The sequence below is a fragment of the Stegostoma tigrinum genome, chromosome 2 (genome assembly GCF_030684315.1).
Source record: "Stegostoma tigrinum isolate sSteTig4 chromosome 2, sSteTig4.hap1, whole genome shotgun sequence".
Classification (NCBI taxonomy): domain Eukaryota; kingdom Metazoa; phylum Chordata; class Chondrichthyes; order Orectolobiformes; family Stegostomatidae; genus Stegostoma; species Stegostoma tigrinum.
This window is the reverse complement of record NC_081355.1, coordinates 122,694,075-122,719,302: the sequence shown is the minus strand read 5'-3', so window position 1 is coordinate 122,719,302 and position 25,228 is coordinate 122,694,075. Positions and strand designations below refer to the sequence as shown.

General features: G+C 41.0%; 1 protein-coding gene across 1 annotated transcript in view; it reads right to left on the bottom strand.

The window, feature by feature from the left end:
- Positions 1 to 23,995, bottom strand: part of gad2 (glutamate decarboxylase 2) — a 132,803-nt gene extending 108,808 nt beyond the window's left edge. Inside the window, exons 1-3 of the mRNA XM_048559863.2 lie at positions 23,098 to 23,995; positions 22,028 to 22,087; positions 13,748 to 13,897 (exon numbers count right to left, since the gene is read on the bottom strand). Coding sequence (XP_048415820.1) covers positions 13,748 to 13,897; positions 22,028 to 22,087; positions 23,098 to 23,167 — 280 coding nt within the window. The 5' untranslated portion in view covers positions 23,168 to 23,995. The remainder of the gene's footprint in view (positions 1 to 13,747; positions 13,898 to 22,027; positions 22,088 to 23,097) is intronic.
- Between the last annotated feature and the right edge of the window lie 1,233 nt (positions 23,996 to 25,228).

Here is a 25,228-nt window from a genome sequence, read left to right as displayed (position 1 = left end):
GAGTGCATGTAACTCATTATCAGGCATTATCAAATGTTACTCTACATTTTGTTGACAATTTCTATCATTTTTCGTAGAATGTCTACAGTATGGAAATAGGCCAATTGGCTCATCAAATCCACAACAACTCTCTGAACAGCACCCCATCCTGACCGATACTCCCCTACCCGATCCTTGTAACCCTGCATTTCCCATGGTAAATCCACTTAGGCTGCACATCCCTGAACTCTATGTGCAATCAAGCATGGCCAATCCAACTAACCTGCACATCTCTGGCTTGTGGGAAGAAACTGGGGCAAACCCACGTAGACATGGGGAGAGAGAATATGCAAACTTCATATCAACAGTCATATGAGAATGGAATTGAACCTGACATTGCACGGCAGCTTTGCTAACCACTGAGCCACCGTCCTGCCTAGACATGTATGTATTCTGTTAACCATTAAATCTATCTTAACCAGATATTTATGTGGAGTACTGTCTACTGTCTAATATAGGATGTATTGACATTGGAAGAAATAGGCTGATTATTGGGATGAAGGAGTTTACTGATCAAGAAAGGCTAAACAGGTTACACCTTTATTCATTAGAGTATACAGAATGATCTTATGGGAGTATCCAAGATTCTGGGGTGTTTTTGTTACTGTAAATGTGGAGAATCTTGAATATGGGACATAGTTACAGAATAAGGGGACACTCATTTAAAACTAAGATACAAAGGAATTTCTTCTCCCAGAGGGCAGTGAATGTCTGGAATTCTCTATCCTAGAGAGTTGTGCAGGCTAGATCACTGAAAGTATTCAAAGATCAGGTAGGTTTGTGAAATTTAGGGAGTTGACCGCTGTTCATTTTTCATTCAATCTTCAGAGGAAGATCAAAAATAATCTTTCTGGATAGCCTACTCCTGTCCCTACTTCTTGCATTCTAATGTTCTTATGCTATTGCCCAACTCCGAAAATTTTTAACTGACAATGTGCAAAATATTCATTTAGCTATTATTAACTCCAGTCCATTACCATAGGTTTATTTCTTTACCTACCCTTGGAACTGTTAGAATGCTTTCCATCTATTTTCTATTCATCACAAATTTAAATGGTTTGACCACCATAGCCTTTTACTAGGAAATTTAAAGAATGTCCAGAACACTTTGTGGGATGTAGTAACAGTCAGAAAACCAAAACTGGTCCCTTTTGAATTTTATGAGTGATTGTCCCAGAAAGAGCCTTTTCAATTTACCGCCATCTTTTTAGTTTGTTCTGCTATCAGTCTCCATCTATTGATGTAATTTACAACATGTCGTTTCAATATTCTATAAAAGTCTCATTTGTGTGACTTCATCAAATTCCTTCTGAAAGACATGATTCAATTATGTCCACTTGATTAGTTTTGTTCATCATTTTAATTAATTCCTGAAAGAATTCTAGAGGTTTAGTGAGGCGGTGTTTCCCTTCCTATTGATTGTATATGAATTATTTGAAACTATTAGGTTTAACTCTGGCTTCACTTAAATTCATTACTCCTAAGAGAAACAAATTGAAATTGAGATTATTGGGTAAGGAAGTGCATGTTTATAATGTATCTCTGTGTAACTGAAGCTCAAGAAGATTTGTGAAAGCTGGCTGCACTTCTGTGCTTCAGCATCTCACTTTCAGGAGTTAGAAATAATTTTTTTTCTCTAACTGTTCGTGGGATGAGGGTGTCGTTGGCTAGACCAGCATTTATTGTTCAGAGGGCAGTTAACCACATAGCTGTGGGTCTGGAGTTACGTGTAGGCCAGTCCAAATAAGAATGGCAGTTTCCTTCCCTAAAAGGACATTAGTGAACCAGATGGGTTTTTCCAACAATCAACAATGGATTCACTGTCATCGCTACACCATCTTTAAAAGCCAACTGTGCACCTGGGCAAGTACTGCCAGCTGCCCATGATGTTTGCCCAGGATATGGTAGATAATGCAAACTTAATGCTTTGTTGTGTGTGGCAGAGCCGAGAGATCCTGCTAGATGAGGTGACATGGACGTGGGACATCCTCTTTCTCCAGAATCAGCAGTAGTGACCATGCCAGGTTGGTCTAAGATTAGTCACTCAGGGTCAACATTTTGGGTAGGGACCCTTCATCAGTCCTGACCTTCCTGCTCCTCTGATGCTGGCTGACCTGCTGTGTTCCCCCAGCTCCACACTGTATTGACACTGGACTGAGATTGCAACATGGGTTAGTGTAGTCTCAGTTTTCTGGAGGAATTCACGACAATTTAGGAATAATGTTAATGACTTTCCACACTCTGTCAGAACTGAGGAAGGCTCACTGGACTCGAAACGCTTACTCTGTTTTCTCCTTCACAGATGCTGCAATACCTGCTGAGCTTTTCCAGCAACTTTGTTTTTTTTATACCTTTAACACAGAATATAGAACATAGAACAGTACAGCACAGTACAGGGCCTTCGGTCTACGATGTTGTGCTGGCCTATTACTTCAATAAGATCAATCTACCCTGCATACCCTACATTGTACTATCCTCCATGTTCCTATCCAAGAGTCGCTTAAATGTCTGTAAAGTATCTGACTGCGCTATCACTGCCAGCAGCGCATTCCACATGCCTACCTCTCTCTGTGTGAAGAAACTACTTCTGACATCTCCCCTCCATCTTCCTCCAATTGCCTTAAAATTATGTCCCTCATAATAGTCATTTCCACCCTGGGAAAAAGTCTCTGACTATCCACTCTATCTGTAACTCTCATCATCTTGTAAACCTGTATCAAGTCACCTCTCATCCTTCTTTGGTCCAATGAAGTAAACCCTAGCTCCCTCAACCTTCCCTCATAAGACCTGCCCTCTAGTCCAGGCAGCATCCTGGTAAATCTCCTCTGCACCCTCTCCTAAAGCTTCCACATCTTTCCTGTAATTAGGTGACCAGAACAAAACACAATATTCCAAGTGTTGTCTAACCTGGGTTTTATAGAGCTGCAGCATAACCTCATGGCTCTTAAACTCAATCCCCCCCGCCAATGAAAGCCAACACACCATATACTATCTTTACAACCCCATCAACTTGGGTAGCAACTTTGAGGGATCTATGGATGTGGACCCCAAGATCCCTCTGTTCCTCCACGCTGCTGAGAATCCTGCTATTAACCCCATATCCTGCATCCAAATTCGACCTTCCAAAATGAATCACTTCTCACTTTTCTGGGTTGAATTCCATCTGCCACTTTGCCCAGCTCTGCAACCTGTCAATGTCCTGTTGCAACCTACAACAGCCCTCCACACTATCCACACTCCACCAACCTTGATGTCATCAGCAAACTTATTAACCCACCCTTCCACTTCCTCATCCAAGTCATTTATAAAGATCACAAAGTGCAGAGGTCCCAGAACAGATCCCTGTGGAATACCACTGGTCACCAAGCTCCAGGCTGAGTGCTTTCCATCTACTACCACCTCTCTGCCTTTGATTGGACAGCTAAGTTTGTATCCAGGCAGCCAAATTTCCCTGAATCCCATGCCTCCTTACTTTCTGAATGAGCCTACCATGGGGAGCCTCATCCAATGCCTTGCTAAAATCTATATACACCACATCCACTGCTTTACCTTCATCGATGTACCTCATTATTATAACAGAAGGCAAAATAATAATGAGAAATAATGAAAAATAAATCTCTGGCTTGCCTAAGAAATAGCCAACAGGACTTTCAGATGTGATTCTAAATGTTGTGATGAAGTGTTCCTGTTAAAATGATGAGGGAAGGTCCAACAAATAAGACATAATGAATGAAATTCTGAGGAAGTTGAAGAAGACACAGATGATTTCCAGCAAATTGTACTTTGACAAGGAATTTTCATCCAATTACAAAATGCACTAATCTTGGACTCTTTTACCTGTGTAATGCCAAATCGAACTTGTACTTCAATAACATGTGGCACTAATTGCTTAAAGCGTAATCCTGATTAATGAAGTAATGAGTTTGATGTAAGGTTAGATATATGAAAGTACTACTTGTTTTAGATTTGGTGATGACAGCATAATTTGATCATGAAATTAAATGAAAGGCCTTGTCGCTCAAATGCTCCCATGTTGTCTAATGGAGGCTCCGAAAGAACGGATTATTGTAGAATGAGGGCTGATTGGTGATGCTGAGCCCTGAAATAGCTAACATGTCTATGATGTTTTATTGGTATCATGAGGAGAAATCCAGGCAACTTCATGATGCATATTGATGATTTCTTACAGGATCCTTTTGTGGAATTTGAAAAATATGTTCTTATTCAAATTAGAGTAGAATTTAGTATAGAATTTAGAGGGAGGTGATGGCCTAATGGTACTATCACTGGACTGTTAATCTAGAGACCCAGACAAAGTTCTAGGGACCTGGGTTCAAATTCCTCCATGGTACATAGAGGAATTTGAATTCAATAAATATCCAGAATTAAGAATCTAATGATGATCGTGAATCCATTGTTGATTGTCAGGAAAAAACGCTTCTGGTTCATTAGTGGTCCTTTCAGGGAAGGAAACTGACATCCTTACCTGGTCTGTCCTACATGTGACTCGAGACCCACAGCAATGTGACTGACTCTTAACTGCTCTCTGGGCAATTAGGGATGGGCAATAAATGTTGCCTAGTTAGTGATGTCCCTTATCCCATGAATGAATAAAGGATTTAGCCAGGGAAATCAGATTTGTGAAGCTTTTAGATAATAAGCAAAGCAGCCCTGGAATAACTTTAAATTAATAATCATATTTTAATTTAGTTTGAGAGTAGGTATATGGCTTCATTGGAGGGAGAGGAAAAAAGAGGTGGGGACTGTGAGAGCAGAATGGGGGCAATGACGAAAATGACATGAAAACCAAACAGAGACAGGAAGACATTATGGAGCATCCAGCCCTTTCTCTCCTGAGGCTTGAGGACAGAGACCATCTAGGGTTGGCTGACATTACTGAACACCTTCCACAGGCTGAAAAATTGAAGCTACTTGTTAAGCTGTCCATTTAATGGTGAATAATTCCATCAAATTCAGCCCTATGTCTATCACTGCTGTTCCTAAAAAAAATCCTCAGACTCTTTTTGATTTTATAATTACTTCCTCATTTATTCACTGAAGATACAAGCCCTTTCAAGACTGCATCACTCCATTTTAAGACAAAGTGCAGAGTCAAATTGCTAGAGTTTATTGTCCTGACACTAATCAATAAATGAATTGTAATGAGGATTTGTGGTGAATGCCTACAAACAAAAACTCTCAAGGCTATTCACTAGTTTTGAGAGTGCATTAATGCACTCTCAAAACTAGTAAGTAGCCTTGAGTGTTTTTGAGAATTAATTGAGAACTTTAAATAAAGACATTAATAAATTAACAGTTTCATGAATCTCAAGGTGTTTGCTGTTTTCTCAGAATTGATTTGAACATAGGGTATTTCAGTTGGCCAAATTTTATTGTTTCACCCTGTTATTTAATATCTCACTTAGGATCTTTTATGTGTTCTGGCCTCCTCTTCTCCCATTTTGTTACATACCTAGCCAGTTCACTTGATGTTACTTTTCACATGTATTGATAGTGAGTTAGGAAAATTGACATGAATGGTGAGGAGTAAATAAAATTATGATTTTATTTCTAATTGTTTTGACTTTCTATAGGTTCAAATGAAAAATAGATCTTCATTTCCTGTGTGACAAAGGGGTTAAGACGGGTGACCCATGGTGGCAGATGGATGGGAAGCCTGGTGAGCCCTCGAAATGCCCCATATAAGACAGCATCAGAAGGCACCCAGACAGGGATGAAACAAACACAAGCTTCTCAGAAGTTTCCTCTCAGGACACTCCTGAGGTGACCAGGGCTTCCACTTCAACCCTACCTGCTCCCACTGTCCTTTGGAAGCTCAGGCCAAGGAGGATTTACTTGCTTTTGGCAAGAAGACCCTCATTGTGCACAGGCTATCCAGTCCCAATTATGCCTGCCACTTGGGTCACCTAAGCAAACCTTCAGCACCAGATGTCTGCAATGCCGAGGAGGCACCCTTCCCTCAAGCTGAGAAACCAAGGACTACACTAAGATGTAGTAGGAGGGAGAGAAAGAAGAAAACCTATTGAGGGCACTTCGATGGCACGGGTAACGTATTGTCTATGAATTCTCACATTGTATATATGACATGGTTTTGCCTCTACAACTGTTTGTTTGAGTGTTGGTGCAATGCATTGATCTGTGTGTAATCTGTTTCTTTTTAAAGGGGTTTGCATCAATGGGTCCTGCAGACTCTTCGCTCACAGGTCTGATCACTTCCCCCACCTATTTCAGGTATGGTCATGGCCATTTTCTTTCCTATTACGTATTTTCAATTTCCAGCATGATAAAAGTCAATGTGAATGTAATTCACTAAGTAGGTTCCAGCCCCTGCCTCCATATGTCAATAAGCCCCCATATATCCAAATTATCTTTCTGGTAGTCCATCCAATGACGCCAATAAGCTTTGGAACACCCACACCCCATCGCATCAATATGAATCTGTCCCTGCCCATGATTCTGTCCCCTTCCCTTCTCCCCCAATACCCCCTCAGTCTCTGACACCTGATGTGATAATTTCAGATGCATTCACACTCTTTGCCCTCCTTGACGTATTCCTGACTGGGGATGAACCCCATCTACTGCATGACCCCTTTCCCATCCATGCTTTATTGTATCGGTCCTCATTAATACTGTTGTCCTTCTTCACAATTATCATCCTGTCTTCCCCCCAGTCTGTAGCTCCTAATCCCAGAGAATAGATTCCTAACTGTCCTTCCCATAGCAATGGCCCCCAACACTTATCTCCATGGACTCCAAGGACAGACGCAATGGATATGGCCCAACTCCACTGAGTGACATAACTGGATAACAGAGATGAGAAGACACCTCAAGTGCATCACAGCTACCCATTATGGGCCCTACCCATTATGGACCCATAGGAATGGCCATGATCCATTCCCTGCACTGCAGAGACATGAGCCCCTGCCCAGGAACATACTGAACCAGCGTCTGACCATGAAAATCTCCTGACTGGTATCAGAGACTACCCTTGCCTCACTGTGCTAAGATCCCCTGATTCATGCGTGCCTCCAAGGGCTTTGGTGAGGTTTACTCCCTGAAGCCTTTGAGATCTGGCTGCTTGTATGTTGCACACACCTAAACTCTTGGGGTGAGATTGATGTTGCACACTGCAGTACAGCAAGATGTTTGGCCACTTAACTGAGGGTCGCTGATAGTGAGCAAGCTGCTGAGCTGTTGATTACATTAACTGGGGGCATGACGTAGCAATGGTTTTAGAAGTTTGGCCCTGTGTTCTTAGCATTGTTGCGTACTGGTGAAGCATGAGAGACTTACAACTATCAATAAAGAAACTCAAACAATCTCATGTGCTCCTGAGATGCTGCTTGGCCTGCTGTGTTCATCCAGCCTCACATTTTTTTATCTTGGAATCTCCAGCATCTGCAGTTCCCATTATCTCCAATCTCATATTCATTGCCTTTGGCACCTTTTTGGTGTTTCATTGAATGATAAGGTCATGAATGCAAAAGTAAGCTCAAAGATAAATCTTGCAAATATGTTAGTAGTATTCATGCAATAGTGGTGTTATTGACTCACAGAATGGAAGCCAGGCAAGAATACTGCAAGAACGCAGGTAGATGCAAATTGAGTGAAGACAAAGAGAGCAAGCAAGTACTGGTAGTTCTGCTTTAATGCATTTTGTTAACGCGAATTGGCTGTAATGCAGTTGGTGAATAGTGGATGCTGTTGGGATAATGCAAACTTTCTGCGATATGGGTGTAGTGATTTTCTACACTGATTTCCCTATAATGCGATTTTTAATGATGATTTTCTGTAGCGTAATTTTCTATAATGTGAGGCCACACAAGAATGCAGCAATCTCATTATAGGAGAACTGTCTGTAGCTCTGAAATGCAGCGTGATCCAAACTGTGAGGTGTATGCCTGTTTCTGCCTGCAAAATGTCTTTGCAGCAGTCTTTTGATTCTAGTTATCGGTGTGACCTGCAATGCAGGCCTGTGTCACGTGCATGTAAATTGGAGAGATGCCATGATGCTTGTGAGGACCTGGCAAAAGTTGGATGCCAAAGTCTGTGGGTGAGGGATGCGTGCAACTGATGTCTATGGATTGCACCCTGAGATGCTCACTGGTGCTGAGCAATGTGGATGCTCCGTACAGCCAATGGCAAATTGATGTCACAAGGTACTGGCTTTAACTTCCATGTCAAGAATTTTCAATGTTTATCTTGTTTGGTGTGTTTGGTAAAATATAAAGCTGAATATTAATGAGGTGAGTTGCAACCAATTTAAGGTCTTTAGCAAAGCCATAACCCCCTCAATTAACAACTCAGCGCTGTTAAGTGGCTACTAGATATAGCACTTGGGGTGAATAGGATCAAAGGTTATGGGGGGAAGGCAGGATGAGGCTATTGAGTTAGATGATCAGCCATGATTATGAAGAATGGCAGAGTAGGCTTGAAGGGCCGAATGGCCTCCTCTGCTCCCATCTCCTATGTTTCTGTTTTGAGTGAGAAACTCACCTTGTCAATCAGCAAGTGTCTTAAAGATACAGGGAGATACTGTCATCATTGAAATAGGCCTCAATGGCCTTTTCATTCAATTCTATCACAAATCTCACTGTACCCTGTGTCACTTAAGATCCTGTAAGATGCCACCTATAGTCATCATAATCGGAATTAGATTTTATTCCAGATTTTTAATATGATTAACTAAATAAATTTAAATAACCAGCCAAATATCTTGATAATATACCACTTAAAAAAAATTCACACACTGAAAAGGCAGCTACCAATTTTGGCTGATTCATGAAATGAGTGGAAAAACAACAAAATGACTCTGAAATGTTGGTTTATGAGGTTTGGTTCCATGTTTTTAGCACCTTGTGTACCGATAAAGCATTAGAATCTTACAACTATCAAGAAAGAAACTCAAAAAATCTCAAATTCATTCTCTTTTGCACCTTTTTGGTATTTCATGGAAGAGAAAGGTCATGAATGCAAAAGTACTGTCAAAGATAAAGCTTTCAAATATATTTATAGTATCCATACGCTAGGTGTGTTTCTGGCTTGGACGCACTCACAGGATAGAAGCCAGATACAATCACAAGAGTGTTCAGTATTGTGAAATGATAGAAAGTCTGATATGAAGGCCCTAAACATTGATTACAATGCACTGAAGATCCAAGTTAAATTAGAGGTAAGTGATGTTTTCCTCAAGTTGACATGTACCACTACAGTGACCAATGCAGCCGCACAATTTGGGTCAACACCAAAAACAACAACCACAACAGTACCTGACAACCATCTCAGATGCAGCACTTGTGACAGAACTTGCCTCTCAGAGATTGATCTCTTCAGCCATCAGCAAAGTGTACCATATGAAACCATTATTTCTGAAGAAGATTCATATTGGATTAGAAACATTAACTCTGTTTCTCCCTCAACAGACGGTACAAGATCAGCTGTGTTCGTTTTTATGCCATGTGAAACTAGACAGTCTCTAATATCTTTGCAACATGTTCATCATCTTGTGTAGGTCCAAGGATTCGCTTAAGACTGTAATGCTTGAACTTTCAGCTTTATTTCTTCCTTTTCTATTTGAAATTAAGAGGTCTGCAATGTGTGATTTTTAACTTTACTTTGTATGTTTTACACTGTACTATAATTACTACAATGTTTAACTTTTAAACTTTGTTCTCTCTTTCTACTTTGTTCTTAAGGTTCTGCAGCTGGGTACTTGTACCTAAGATGGTGCCTTACATGGCAACATTGCACACTTTTCACTGCTCCTGTACTTTTGTACTTGAGTACACTTATTCAAGAGGTGACTGTATGAATGTATTCAAGAGGTGGCTAGATACAGCACTTAGGGTGAAGGGAATCAAAAGTTGTGTGGAAAAAGCAGGGTTAGGCTATTTAGTTGGATAATTAGCCATGATTGCAAAGAATGGCAGAGAAGGCTTGAAGGGCCAAATGGCCTCCTCCTATCTTCTATATTATTATGTTTCTATGACAATCAATTCAAATCAATCAATCATTAAAATTCCTGAACAAAGTGAGTTCAGTTTGTGGTTGTTGACAATAACTTTCAAGTATGGCCAAAAACCGGTCCAGAACATAGGGCCAGAGTAGATGGGGCTTGAGTATGGTGAAGATAAAGTGCTCATTTGCATTTTGATGCAGAAGGGAAAGGTGACATTGTTTTTTCAAACAGCTCCAGAACCTGGTTTAATTAGGTGAGCAAAAGATTTTACACACTATAGATGACTAATCATTTAAACTGGTAATGGAACAATATTAAGTATTGCAATAAATTTGTGCCTTAGCTAGTTAAGCTGTTTGGTATAATTAGAGACAAAACTTGTGTGATATTTCTACATTTAAATTAAAAGAAGTTAAATTAAACACAATAAAGATGGCAGGGTAGGATGATGTTCCTCAGCTGTAGTATGTGGGCATTCCTGGATATAAAGGTTATCCATGGAATCACATCATCAGTATTGCAGTTTGAACTCCGAGCTGTTGAACTATGGTTCAAACTTCAAAGACAGCGATACATCAGGAAAAGAAATAATCACCTGGAAATGCTGTTCCAGAAAGTAATCACACCTTAGTCAAGTTTATTCAGATATTATCCATGGTTAGGAACAGTGGGGTTTTTTTAAAAAAAAATATTTATAGAATGTGGGCATTGCTTGCTGGACCAGCATTTATTATCCATTCCTAATTGCAATTAAGAGTCAATCACATTGCTGTGCGTCTGGAGTCACTCATAGGCCAGACTAGGTAAAAATGGCAGTTTTCTTCCCTAAAGGACGATAGTGAGTCAGTTAGGTTTTTCTAACAATTAACAATGGTTTCATAAAACTCTTAATTCCAGATTTTTTACTGAATTCAAATTCTACCATCTGTGGGATTCAAATCTGAGTATCCAGAACATTACCTAGGTCCCTGAATTAATCCTTTGCTGATAATGTGATAATGATTATTAGTGATAATTTCTGATTTCTCTCCACAGATGCTGCCAGACCTGTTGAGGTTTTCTGGCAATTTCTGTTTTTCTTTATGATTTCCAGCATCTGCAGATCCTTTTTTTGTTTAGTTATTTAGTATCCTGTTGAATGTAATCACACAGTGCATTCCAGATCCTAAATAAGCACTGTTTGAAAAAATGATTTTCTTCTTTTGCAAGTTACCTTGTATCTGTGCCCTCTTCTTCTTCTTTAATGAATGGGCACATGGTGAAAAATTGTACCATGCTGCTGAGCAGAGGGATTTGGGTGTCCTTGTGCATAAATCAGAAAAAGTTGGTTTGCAGGTGCAGTAAGTAATTAGGAAGACAAATGGAATATTGTCCTTCATCACTGGAGAGATGGGAGTTTAAAAATAGGGTGATTGTGCTGCAGCTGTATAGAGTGCTACTGAGGCCACACCTGGAGCATACAGTTGTGGTCTCCTTTCTTGAGAAAGGATATTCTGGCAATGGAGTGGTTGCAGAGGAGATTCACTAAGTTGATTCTGGAATTGAGAGGTTTGGATTATGAGGAGAGATTGAGTAAACTGGGACGATAGTTGTTGAAATTTAGATGAATAAGGGGGTTTCTTATAGAAACATATAAATTATGAAGAGAATAGATAAGTTGGAATTAGGGAGGATGTTTCCACTGGTGGATAAATCCAGAACTAGGGGGCATAGCCTCAAAATAAGAGAAAACATATTTAGTGCTGAGTTGAGGAGGAATTTCTTCACCCAAAGGGTATTGATTCTATGGAATTCTCTGCCCAGTGAAGCAGTTGAGGCCGCCTTGTTGAATTTTTTAAAGGCAAAGATCAATAGATTTTTGAACAGTAAAGGAAGTAAGGGTTATGGTGAGTGGGCAGGCAAGTAGAGCTGAGCCTATGAAAAGATTGACCATGAATTTATTGAATGGTGGAGCAGTCTCAACGGGCCAGATGGCCGACCCCTGCTTTTATTTCTTGTGTTCTTATTTACCCACTCTGCTCTAACCAGCTCTTTTGTGATGTTGAACATTTCTTATCAGATTTCATCTTAGCTTACTTTTCTCCAACTTCTCAAAACTATCTTTATAACTGATTTTTTTTTTGCCTCTGGAATCATTATAATAAACTTCTTCTGCATTCCCTGCAGTGCATCCACATCCTTCCTAAAGTATGGTGCCCAGAACTGCACACAGCACTTCAGCTGAGATCTAACTAGTATTTCATATTAGTTCAGCATAACCTCCTTGCACTCCAATGAATAAAGCCTGGAATACTGCAAGCTCTGTTGACTCCTCACTTTACATATTCTGCTTAGAAGATATATATTGGGTTTCTCTGCTCCTGAATAGTACCTTTTATTTTATATTACATTTCCATTTACCTACTAGATGGTACTTTTCCACATTGAATTTCACCTGGCATCTATCTGTCTACTCCACTAATTTAACAATGCCCTTTTGGAGTTTTCAATGTTCTGCTCAAAGTTTACAATTTACTCAATTTCTTTTATGAGTTGCAGACTTGGAAATATCCCCCATGTACCAAGGTCTAAGTTGTTAACATGTATCAGGATAAGCAAAGGACCCTAAACTGACCCCTGAGGAGCTCTACTAAAGGTCTTCCTTCAGCCTTGGAAAGTATTCTCAGCTATCACTTTTTGCTGTCTCTTAGCCAGTTTGTATCCAGGTTGATATTGTTCTGTTTGTTCCATGAAGTATACTTTTTCTCACACCTCTTTTTGTGTTGCTATATTGATTGTCTTTTGAAAATAAAAGTACACCACATCAATAGTCTTACTCATACTGTAGTACAGATGAACCTGGGTGCCTTTGTCCAGGAATCACAAAATGTTAGCTTGCAAGTAATAGCAAGTATTTTGGGATGGAAATGGAAAGTTGACCTATATTGCAGTGGTTTGGAGTGGAGTGGGGTGCAGTAGTGGATGGAATATAAAATATAGTTGTCTTGTTACAACTGTGTGCAGTTTTGGGTATCCGTACCTAATAAGGGGTATACTTGCAAAGGAGCAGATCATAGAAGACTTATTTGGCTTCTTCTTGGGATGAAGGCTGTATTCTTGTGAGGAAATATTGAGCAGTTTGAACCTATGATAATTTGAGTTGAGAAGATTGTTCGATAATCTTATTTATACATTTAGGATTTTGAAGCAGCTTCATAAGGAAGATGCTGGGAGTGTGTTTTCTCTTGCAGAGGAGTCAAGAACGAGGGAGTACAGCTTGAAAGTATGGGTTCTCTCATCTAAGACTAAGATGAGGAGGAAATTCTTCTTAGAAGGTGGATAGATTTTGTAATTCTCTTCTGCAATCACCAATACAGATGGGTCACTGAACATAGTTAAGGCTGATTTGGATAAGATCTTGATCGACAATGAAGTGAAGGGTTATGGAGATAGGTAGGAGAAAGAAATTAAGACCAGTGTAAGGTCAATCATGTCTTATACAATTGTGCAGTAAGTTTGATGCACTGAATGGCATACGGCTGCTCATATTTCTTATCACCTCTTAACTATTAGCTCATTCTGGCCTTACTTGGCAGAACTAAAAACATATGTTTTTGAATTATATTAAACTAAATTTGTAACTGCAATTAATCACTGTAATGTGTGTACTTTCATGTACAATCAAAATAAAGCCAAATAATTTGGTAAAATAATTTGAAAGTAATACCTCATTTTCAAAGATTAGTTTACCTGTTGCATGCAAGATGGAAAAGTTGATTTGAACTTTCTGACAAGTGCACGGAGTTTTGTTGCAGGTACAGGACTGATTTGCTCCCAGGGATGTTGCTTCCTCCTTTACAACACTTTCTGTGGGCCTCTGCCCATCGCCGTACAAGAATGCTGGGAGAGAAAACAAAAACAGAAGATCCAAATGTTTAGTCACAGTTTAGTTATTTAGCTTACATGACTGTTGGGATATTTTGTCATTTGTCTGCTGCTCTTCACTTGAACACTGCAAATTAAACAGGGACATGGTTGACTATGATCTTATTCAGCATTCTCTCAGCCATGCCACATGTCTAACCTCAAACAGAGTCAGTGGAGGAGAGGGAGAAGGTATCCAATGAGACATCGACATAACAAGAACTTCAGGTGCTGGAGTCGGAGTCAGAGTACGAGTCAACACAGTGTGGCCCTGCAGGAACACTGTAGGTCAGGCAGCGTCAGTGGAGCAGGAAAGTCAACACTTCAGGTTTACACCCTTCATCAGGGTGGAGGAGGGGGCAGGAAGCTTGGAAATAAATGGAGGGCTGTGGTTGGGAAAGTTATGTGGCGTGGTGATAGGTGGTAGCAGATGGGGGTAGTGAGATGGTCAATGGGAAGGATGGGTCAGATAGGTGAGAAAGAAGATGATAGAGTTGTGACAAGTCAAGCAGGCAGGGCTGAGAGGGCGTGTTTGACATGGGATGAAGCCGAGGGTGGGGAGATTTTGAAACTGGTGAATTGTATATTGAGGCCATCGGGCTGTGTGCTCCTGAGATGGAATATGAAGCGTTGTTCCTCTAGGTTAGGTGTGGCATCATTGTGACTGTAGAGGAGGCCCAGGATGAACATGTCACTGAGGGATTGGGGAGGAAGTTAAAATGGTTGGCAACTGGAAGGTGCTGTTGATTATGGTGTACAGAGTTACAGAATGCAGATGCTCCACAAATCAGTCCCTGAGTCTGCGCTTGGTCTTACTGATGTAGAAAAGACCACAACGGGAGCAACGGATACAGTAGACCAGGTTGGAGGATGTACGGGTGAATCCCTGTCAGATTTGGAAAAGTTCTTTAGGGCCTTGGATGGAGGTAAAGGGGGAGATGTAGGGACAGGGACACTTCCTGTGGTTGCAGGGAAAGGTGCTGGGTGCGGTGGGCTTGGTGGAGAGTGTGGCACTGATGATGGCGTTGTGGAGTGTGCAGTTCCTACAAAAGGCAGATATGTGACAGGAGGGAAATATCTTTTTGGGGGTAGGGTTGAATTATGGGTGGCAGAAGTGGCTGAGAATGATGTGCTGGATGTGGAAGTTGGAGGAGTGTTAAGTGAGGATCGGGGGACACGTTTTAAGGGCAGAAGTGTAGGAAATGTAAGAGATGTGGTTGAGGGCATTATGGATCAATGGAGGGGAGATGTTGCGGTCCTTGAAGTAGGAGGACATTTGGGATGTGTGGGAGTGGAACCCCTCCACCTTGGGATCAGATGCAGCAGAGGTGGAGGAATTGGGAATAAGGGACCTCATTCTTGCAGGAGGGTAGGTGAGAGGAGGTGTAGTCAAGGTAGCTATGGGAGTTGGTGGTTTTGAAATAGATGTCGATGCTGAGATGGTTATTGAGATGGAGACAGAAAGGTCTGGGAAGGGAGGTAGGTATCGGAGATGGTCCAGGTGAATTTGAGGTTGGGGTGAAAGGTATTGGTAAATTTGATAAACTGTTCAAACTCCTCATGGGAGCATGAGCCAGCGCCTTTATAGTCATCAAAGTAGTAGAGGAAGAAGTGTGGGATGTTGCCAGTGTAGCAGTGGAAGAGGGACTCTTCCACGTATCCTACAAAGAGGCAGACATAACTTGGACCTACGCAACTGGCTGTAGCCACCCCTTTAGTTTCTAGGAAGTGGCAGGAGTTAAAGGAGAAGTTGTTAAGGGTATGGAGGAGTTTGGTTAAGCAGATGAAGGTGTTGGTGAAGGGGTCTGGTTGGGCCTTCAGGATCAGAAGAAGTGGAGGGCTTTTAGGCCATCTGCATGGAAAATACAAGTTTACAGGGGCTGGATATTCATGGTGAAGATGTGGTACTGGGGGCTGGGGAATTGAAAGTCTTGGAGGAGATGGAGTACATGGTAACTGTCTCAGCACCAACGTCTATTTCAAAACCGCCGACTCCATCGCTACCTGGATTGCACCTCCTCTCACCCACACTCCTGCAAGAATGTGATCCCTTACTTCCTCTGTCTCCGCCGCATCTGCTCCCAAGATGAAGCATTCCATTCCCAGGCATCTGAAATGTCCTCCTACTTCAAAAACCGCAATGCCTCCCTCCCTTCATAATACCCTCAACCGCATTTCTTGCATTTCCTGCACTTCTGCCCTCAAATCTTGCTGCCAAGAAAAATAAGGAGAGAATCCCCCAGTCCTTATATGCTACCTGACCAACCTCTACATCTGGTGTACCATTCTCTGTCACTTCCACCACCTACAATCTGACCTCAACACCAAAGAGATATTTCCCTCCCAACCACTATCTGCCTTTCATAGTGACTGCTCACTCTGCGATGCCCTTGTCCTCTCCACACTCCCCACCAAGCCCACTACACCCAGAATCTTTCCCTGCAACCACAGGAGATGCTACACCTGCCCCTGCACCTCCCCTCTTGCCTCTGTCCAATGCTCCAATCTTTCCAAATCCGACAAGGACTTACCTGTACACCTCCAACCTGTTCTACTGTATGTTTTTCCTGATGTGGTCTCCAAGCACAGACTCTGTGGCTGATTTGTACAGCATGTGTACTCTGTAACTCTGGACACTATAATCAACACCACCTTCCAGTTGCCAATCATTTTAAGTCTCCCTTCCACTCCCTGGGTGAATTGTCCATCCTGTGCTTCCTCCAGTGTCACAATGACACCATCCACAAACTGGAGGAGCAACACCTCATATTCCAACTCGGGAACTTACAACCCAATGGCCTCAACATAGAATTCACCAGTTTCAAAATCTCCCCACCCCACTCCCGGCCTCGTCCCATGTCCAACCTTCCCTCTCATCCCGCCTCCTTGACCTGATAGAACCTGTCCATCTTCTTTCTCACCTATCTGCCTCACCCATCCCACTGACCAATCTTCACTACCACTTTCTGTATCCACCTACCACCAACCCCCCTACCTTTCGCCAGCCCCAGACCCCATTTATTTTCGAGTTCCCTTCCCCCACCCCGTCCTGATGAAAGATGTAAACCTGAAATGTCGACTTTCCTGCTCCTCTGATGCTGCCTGATGCTTGAGTTCCTCCAACTCCACACTGTATTCACAATGCAGGACAATATAAAGGAGCCATTTCTAAGTATATGAAATGCCCTTATGTTGAACCTTTAAAATTACACCCTATCTGTCGCCGTGTTCATAAGTACGAGCATTTGTAATTTGGACATTTATAATTTGGGGACCCTGTATTCAATTCTTCACCTCCATTGCCTTCTGAGGCAGAGTTCCAGTGTTTGCACAAGCTTCTGAGGGGAAAAAAAATCTCCTCATCTCTGTCCTGAAAGGGCAACCCCTAATTTTTAAACAGTGTCCCCTAATTTGGGACTGAATCACCAAATGGAAGATCCTTGCGACATCCACCATGTCAAGATCATTCAGAATATGCCAACACTCACTCCTCTACATGCCATTAGAAAACAACCCTATCTGCACCTTTCATCTAGAGTCACAGAGTGATACAGCACATGTATTATAATCCACTGATTATCGACATCAACCTAACATTCCTGTTCTGAACTGCATCCAATGCATTTCAATCCTTTCTAAAATAAGAAGACTAAAAATGCACACAACATGGGAGATATAGTCTTATTGATGCACTGTAAAACTCATAACAAGGTGACTTTTATGTTCAATTACTCTTATAATAGCATTTCATTCACATTCTTAATTGCATATAACCTGTGATTTTCAAATGGGAGTCGCTGATGGTGATCAGGAGAGAGAAACCAGCATGAATTTCTTTCCCTTCCTTAACTTATCCATTGTATTGGTCCCATCCTCATTGAGATCAGTTATTTCGGCTGAGCTTGAACTGGTCCTGGAAACATCCCAATTCATAAGGTATTTTTATTTATAAACTACTGATATTTCTATAATCTATAAAATGAAACAGAATTTGGTGTGAAGTTTATAAGATTGCCTAATAAAGCCCATTTCAGAACAAATCTAAGTGTTAGATCACCTACACAGTGAACTGTGATTATTTGTTAAGCTAATGATATTATTATGCATGAAATTCATTGACAGTGTGTGATCAGATCAGAATATAACATTGTAACAAATGATACTAGTGCTAAACAGGATTAAAAGCTCAATGTTGCACATCATAACCCATGTTCAGAGAGACCAAAGGTTCGGATGTAAATATTTATCCATTAAGCACAAATAACAAGTGTTGCAGTTCATTGTGGCATCAAATTCACTACAACCAAACCAAAACTTGCCTTGCATATTTCCCCCACCACTTCTTTTATAAAGGTTATATTATAAACCATTTGAAAATCACAGTCTTTGATTTACTGTTTTATGATTATTAGGACAGTTTGAACCAGAGAAGATTGCAGAGCAGCAGAAAAATATTCAATCCATTATATCTGTCATGGTGATCGTGAGAACAATCTCTAACTAATTCCATCATGCTACTCTTTCACTGTGGCCATGGATCTTCCTCTGCATCAAATATTTGATTAATGTCTCCTTAAAAGATGTTTTGGCACCTGTCGCAATGATTATCCTAAAGTATTCCATACTCCAAAAACAGTTTTACGAGAGGAAATCCCTTTAAAGTCTCTCATTATCTTAGTGGCAATTTTTAAATTGACAGTAGGGAAAGCTTGTCTCCTGTACTTCACTTTCAAATCCTTTATTATTTAAACATCTTCCTATTGCTAAATCTATTTGAATGCAAGTTTCCCTGGATTCTCAAATTTCTCAAATGAAGTTAGAATATGACATTCTAACAATAGTACCACTGATGATCAAAATTATCTTGGTTATATTTATACAGTTGAAGCAAAGATCCTCTCAGTTGTGCCATTTCTTAGAGATGTGGTTATGAGATGTAAATGACTGAAGACTAGACATATTTTCAGAGATTGTTTGTTTTGGTAAAACTCTGAATATAATTATTGGACTTATGCCTTTTTACATGCAAGTAATATATTTTTACTTCGTACAAGTGGAAAACAGAACTCCTGCAATATTTCTTTCTTCATAATCCTACTGTCAACTTATCCACATAAACCATTATGCAGAATTCTAGAACAGAAATTAGAGGACATTGATTTAAACTGATTCGCAAAAGGAGTAAATTTGATGCAAGAAAAATATTTTTTCACTCATAAAGCAGTTCCAGTGTGGAATGTGCTGCCTGGAAACATGATGAAGGCAGGTTAAGTTGAAACATTCAAAAAGGCATCGGACAATTATTTAAACAGAAGTAATGTACAAGGACGTGGTGAGAAAGCAGGTACCTAGCATTGGATAATAATGTTTATTTGAAGAGCCAGTAGAAACATAATCTGTCAAATAGCTTCCTGCATGGTATGACTTCTGTGATTCTGTGAACGTGGTCAGCTGATGTTCAACTTATGTTTTGTACTGAGTGCAGTGATGCTGCTCTATGTGTATTTAGCGGTAATCATGTAATAATGCAGCTACAGAATAGAAACATGATAGACAAATGTATCATGATATAGCAGTGACTGTGCAGTGCTTTCATTGTATTAGATATTGGTATTGTGGCATTTTTGAGTGGGATAGCAGTGCCATTGTTATTTATGGTGATTAGATAGTAGTAATGTGGTGAAATGCTCAACAGGACTGATGTATTCATTCAGTAGAGATTAGTGACTACCTAAAATTGCATTGTTGGGTTTTGCTTTGCTATTTACTGACATGATTGGGTACAGTGTGTTTGTGCATTAGTGTGTCAAGCTAGGTTAATAGTTTTCTTCAAGTTTCCATGAGCGTAGAGTACTGTTTGTGTAAGATCTATCTGACTAGAGAACTGGTAATACATCAGGGTCTGGAAGAGAAGTACTTGTTTACAGGTGTGACTGGATACATTAGCAGTGGTGACAGGATGCATCTGGATAGGCTAATCGAAGTGAGGGACAGTTGGCGAAAGTTCAGGCAGAGGAAGATTGGTATTAACATATCATGGCATCACAATCTTGTACAGAATCACTTTTCACTGATTACACTCAAGACATTGCATAGATGTGGTTACCTAGTTTAATATTACTGACTGCTAGCTCAGATGAAACTACCTAAGACATCATTTATCAAAAAAGAAACCCAAAATGCTGCAGAGGCTCAGTCCTTGAGTATGTTTAAGGTAGATTTTGTTAGGTTTCTCATTACCAGTGGCATACAGAATGATGGAGATGAAGTGACGGAAAGGTATTGAAGTATTCGATCAGCCATTATCAACCACAGAGAGTGGTGCATGCATGGAATGAGCTGCCAGAGGAAGTGGTGGAGGCAGCTACAAAACAACATTTAAAAGGCATCATGATAATTATATAAATAGGAAGGATTTAGAAGGATATGGGCCAAATTTTGGCAAATTGGACCGAGTCAAATTGGATGCCTGGTCAGCAAGGATGAGTTGGACTGAAAGGTCTGTTTCCGTGCTGTATGACTCTACGACTCTATTATAATATTGAATAGTGGGGCTGGTTCAATGGGCTGAAAGGCCTACTCCTATCATTATGTTCCTATGTTTCTTAGCTGTCTGTATTATTTTTCTGTGCAAAACTAAAATAAATGCAGAAGTAAAATGAGAAATATGAAATTATTATTATTTCTTCTGCAAATGCTGGCAAATGGGAATAGATTAATTCAGGATATCTGGCCAACATGAATGGGTTTGGCCTGGTTTCACACTGTCCAGCTCTATGACTCTACGGCTCGATGATGAAGCAGGCTGAAACAATGCAAAAAATCACCCGATTTTTTTTTTAAAGTCTATATTCTTTAGGAAGGATAAATATGTTTTATATGCTTACAACCAACTGGGTCTGATACCTTAAGGTTGAAACAGTGTTCATATTCATTACCTTTATGTTGAGCTTTTATATTGGTGACATATGAAATAGTTGAGATACATTAAGCCAAAATATTTAAGAAAGCATTGGACAACTGTTTAGGTAGAAATAATATACAAGGACACAGGGAAAAAGCAGGAGGTTGGCATTAGATAATGATGCTCAGTTAAAAAGCCAGCATGTACATGATGGGTTAAATAGCCTCCTTTTGCACCAGATCACTTCTACAATTCTGTAAACATGAGGTGGCTGATGACAAATTTACGTGTAGTATTTAGTACAGTGATGCATTATAATTCCTTCTATAAAATTAGATAATTGCTGCAGTACAGCAAATTTTCCACCTCTGCTTTATGATCGAAAGAAGCTAAATATAAATACAGGGCTCAAACATTTTGAAGTTCTTGATTTCTTTTTGTTTAGTTTTGGACATTAAACTTTGACAATGATTCCTTTGAATTGCGTTCAGTTCTTAATAGAATGGTGCATAACATTTCACAAGCAACAACTTTTGGAAATTAATAGAAAATTTAAAAATATGCTTTTCAAGAATAAAGACAGATATCTGCAAGTATTATCAAGTTAATTCTGTTGCACAACTACTCAGTCGGTTTGAATGTTTGCATTGAAAATGATATTTTGTGTTTTGGAGGTGTCTTTTCTGTTGCCCGGAAGCCAGTTTTTGGTATATTATGTTTCATCACGTCTTTTGTCATTTCATGAAGAAGCAGCTCCCTGGATTCACCATCTGTAACGTAAAACCAACCAATTCGCCGTAATCAGTGTGCTCAGAGTCCGTTCTGTCTTTAAAAGGCAATGCAACATCGAAGCTACATGAGAAATTAATCTCTGTGTACATCTAAAGGCAAAGTTAAACAAATAACTCTCAAATACACGGATTGATCTTTTATTTTTGGCACTGACAGCTTTGCTTTGAGCCAGGAGAAACTAATGGACAGATTGCCTGATACTTTGAAATCAGTGAGTAGTTAAATATGTGGGTGGAGAGGGCAGGAGAGCTCAGTCCATTAGGCCACTTCAACCATACGTTATAAGCACTCAATCAGACTGGCAGCCCTCGCAACTCTAACGATTCAATATTTCTGCCACATTCGCGTTTTTATGTGGTAAAGTTGACCCTAACTTCGTGCAAACCGATGAGAAATGTAACCACGCTTACCACAGAGCTTTGTTCCGATGCCGCCAGTGAACTTTTGAGCTATCTGACACCAGGCTGGGGCTGTGAAACACAAAGTATTAGAATTGTATTAAGTTCTACTTTTAATTTTGAGTCAACCTTTTGCTTCAATTTCGAGAAGAAAATATGTAACTTCAGTTTAGTCTGAATCAGTCATAGAAAAGCTAATGTGATGGGGCAACTTGTACACAAGATACAATATTGTTGTGGATATTCCTGTGGAAAAAAAGAACGTGTATTGACACCTGTCTGTGAACAACAGCGGGAATTCATGGAGTGTGCAATAAGACGGCGACATCAATGGTGTTTAAGGGTGTTAGACGTGCACATATGATGGACCAAAGCTGTAGCACCCTTCAAAAAATAGTCACATAAAAACTATAAATCAAAGCAATGTCTCCCACACGTTTTTAAAGTTCTGAGTGTCTAAATCAGATCATTTTGTTCAGTTTCCCTCTACTACACAGCCCTGGACTTGTATGATTGCAATAGACAAGCTTCTTTAAGACATTATTTGTCAACAGTTCAGTAAAGCTTCTGAAATTTGTCATTTTTATAAAAGCTGAGATAATTTTGCCTTGAAGGTTTTAGCTGGAGGTGACAAATATCCAGTATGCCAATTTGAAGAAATGTATACAAAATCAAAACAAAACCTGTTTTAATCAAAATAAGCTTCCTATCGCAGAAGTAAATTATTACTTTTAGATTCTGTCGATTTCTTTCGTATCGTTTGGGTCATTTCACCCAAAAAGTAAACAACTAGCTTTATTCGCCAAACAATCCAAACCCATTAAGTTTGCTGTCACTGAACTGTAAACATAGAGCAAATCCATTTGAGAGAAAACTGCTCAATAAAATTCAACGTGCATTTTATTACTTCGAAATCCAGTTCTCATGAGAATGTCTACTTTGTCCTGTCATCCAGGGGACAACAGTTTTCAAACCGATCGGTGCTTTGAGGTTTTCCATTCCTTGAACTCATCCCCCTCCCCTCCCTTCTCTGCCTCCCCGCCTCTTTTAATATCTTCCTACACGTGTTGCCTTTCATTTACCTGCAGTCGAATTGTCTCCGGCACTGGTTCGCTGTGCCGACTCGTTCGAGAAGAACCCGAGAGATGCCATTTCCACGCTGGGTTGATTCGAGAGGTTGGAGCTGCTGGAGACGTGGTAGCGCTTATCATCCGGAGCTCAAAGCCACGTCCAAGCAGGAGGGAGCAATCCTGGACCTGGTGCAGAACCTGTCGGAACGGAGTTGTCCCAGACCTAGCGCTGAACCTGTCCGGCTCACACCAGCACCTGTCTGTAGGGAGCTGTCCGGGATGTGGTGCTGAATCTCTCGCTCTTGCACACGAGCCCCTGTTTGCAGGGAGCTGTCCGGGACGTAGTGCTGAACCTCTCCCTCTCTTACAAGCTCCTGTAAGGAGGAAACTGCCTTACACCCTGGTGATGCTTGTCACACAGCGCGGGACAGTGCTGCTTCTCCCAGCCACCAGCTAACAAGACTGGGGGAGGGGGGAAGGGGAGGAGGAGGAAGGGAGCTCACTGGTTGAGACTTGCTCACACTCCGTCAGATATTCCTTGGGAAAAGGCTCCAGGGTTTCCTTTTCCTTTCCCAAAGCGCTAATCAATCTCGATCTGAGCTACTTTGCATCGAAATCTGGCGCTTTGGGCATCTGCGTCACTTTGGCGCGCAAAAGGGCAGAGGTAGAGAAAGGCGGGACGGTACGGTAGACTGCTTCAGAAATATATTCAGAGCTGAAACACAAACTTTCTTTCTCTGGAAAGGTTTTGGTGGAAGGGGGTAGGAGTTGGGGAGGGGGTCTTTTCAATGTTTTGACGTAATCCGGGGAAGGGTGGGCTGTGGATCTGAATGAGTCACTCTTTCAGTCAGTATGAAGAGACGTGGTCGCCGGAGCATGGGATGCGGGCAGGAGTCACGAGTCCGTCGTGGATGACAACACTGGCATTCCGCCCCCACCCCCCACCCCACAGCGTGGCGAGACCTCACTCCCTCCCTCCCCGCCTCTGTCTCCTGCTGTGCAAGCTCACGTCAGTCACAGCTGCCACAGCCAGAGAGAGAGAGAGCGAGAGAGTAGACAGCTACAGACAAAGACCCCATGCACTCCAGCCTCCAGTGACAAGCAGCGCTTTCCACACGGCGCTTGCTGCAAGTGGGCGACATGCTTTGTCATTGTAATTACAGCCTGTATGGGAAATCTCAATGTGAACTCCCTGTTCGTGATCTGGCATTGTGCATCAGACAAAGATAACAATAGATACGTGACTTTACCAATTTTTACGATCTGCGTTTCCTTTCAAGGAAAAGGGCCGGTAGTGCGACACTTCGTACTTATTTCCTATTCAGGTGCACCGAAAAATTCCTGCTCCGATTAAAAACAAGTTTAACATTTTTCAAATCGAATTTCTTGTGCTGGGTGAGCCGGCACAGTCACAAGACATTTATGCAGTGTTTTCATGTACAACCGTAAGCAATATTGATGCATTTTGGGAAGAACCAGTGTTTATATATACCAGTGTAAAAAGGCTAAAGCAAATGTTTAAATTGAACAAACAGCTGGCTTCTTGAGTACCCATCTCGTTCAAATGCTATTGTTAGCTCTGCAGTTCGTGACTTGAATGTTTTTAAAACACGAAATTCCTTCATGCACACACCACAAATGAAGTCGCTTGGAATTCACAAAGCATTTTACAGGTGGCAAATGACAGGAAAATGCAGAGAAAGCTCATCGACCTTAAGACTCTGTTTTACTCGGGACTTCTGAGCCCTGAGGGTTGCGGAGTACAGGAACACTTCTGGCCTTCTTTCCAATGCTGGCAGTGGGATGGACTAAATTGTTCTTCTGGGGCCAGCTCCTCACCAGCCACCAATGAACACACTTTCTGATGGACGATGGTGGGAGGCACCCAGAGCCGGCAGCTCAAAACTTGACAAACTACACTGACAGGGGGCAATTCACTATGGACAGATTAATGAAATATCAGAGGAGCATTCAGGGTAAATTTCTCTAGATGACTCATTGGGGACAATGTTTTCCTGCCCTTGCACTTTTTTTAATGGCAGGATGGAGTCTTCAGGTCTGTTAATACCAACTCCTCCCTGCCCATTAAGTTGGTGGCAGTCAACTTCTCCACTTCTTCCACTCTCCACTGTAATCAAGACAA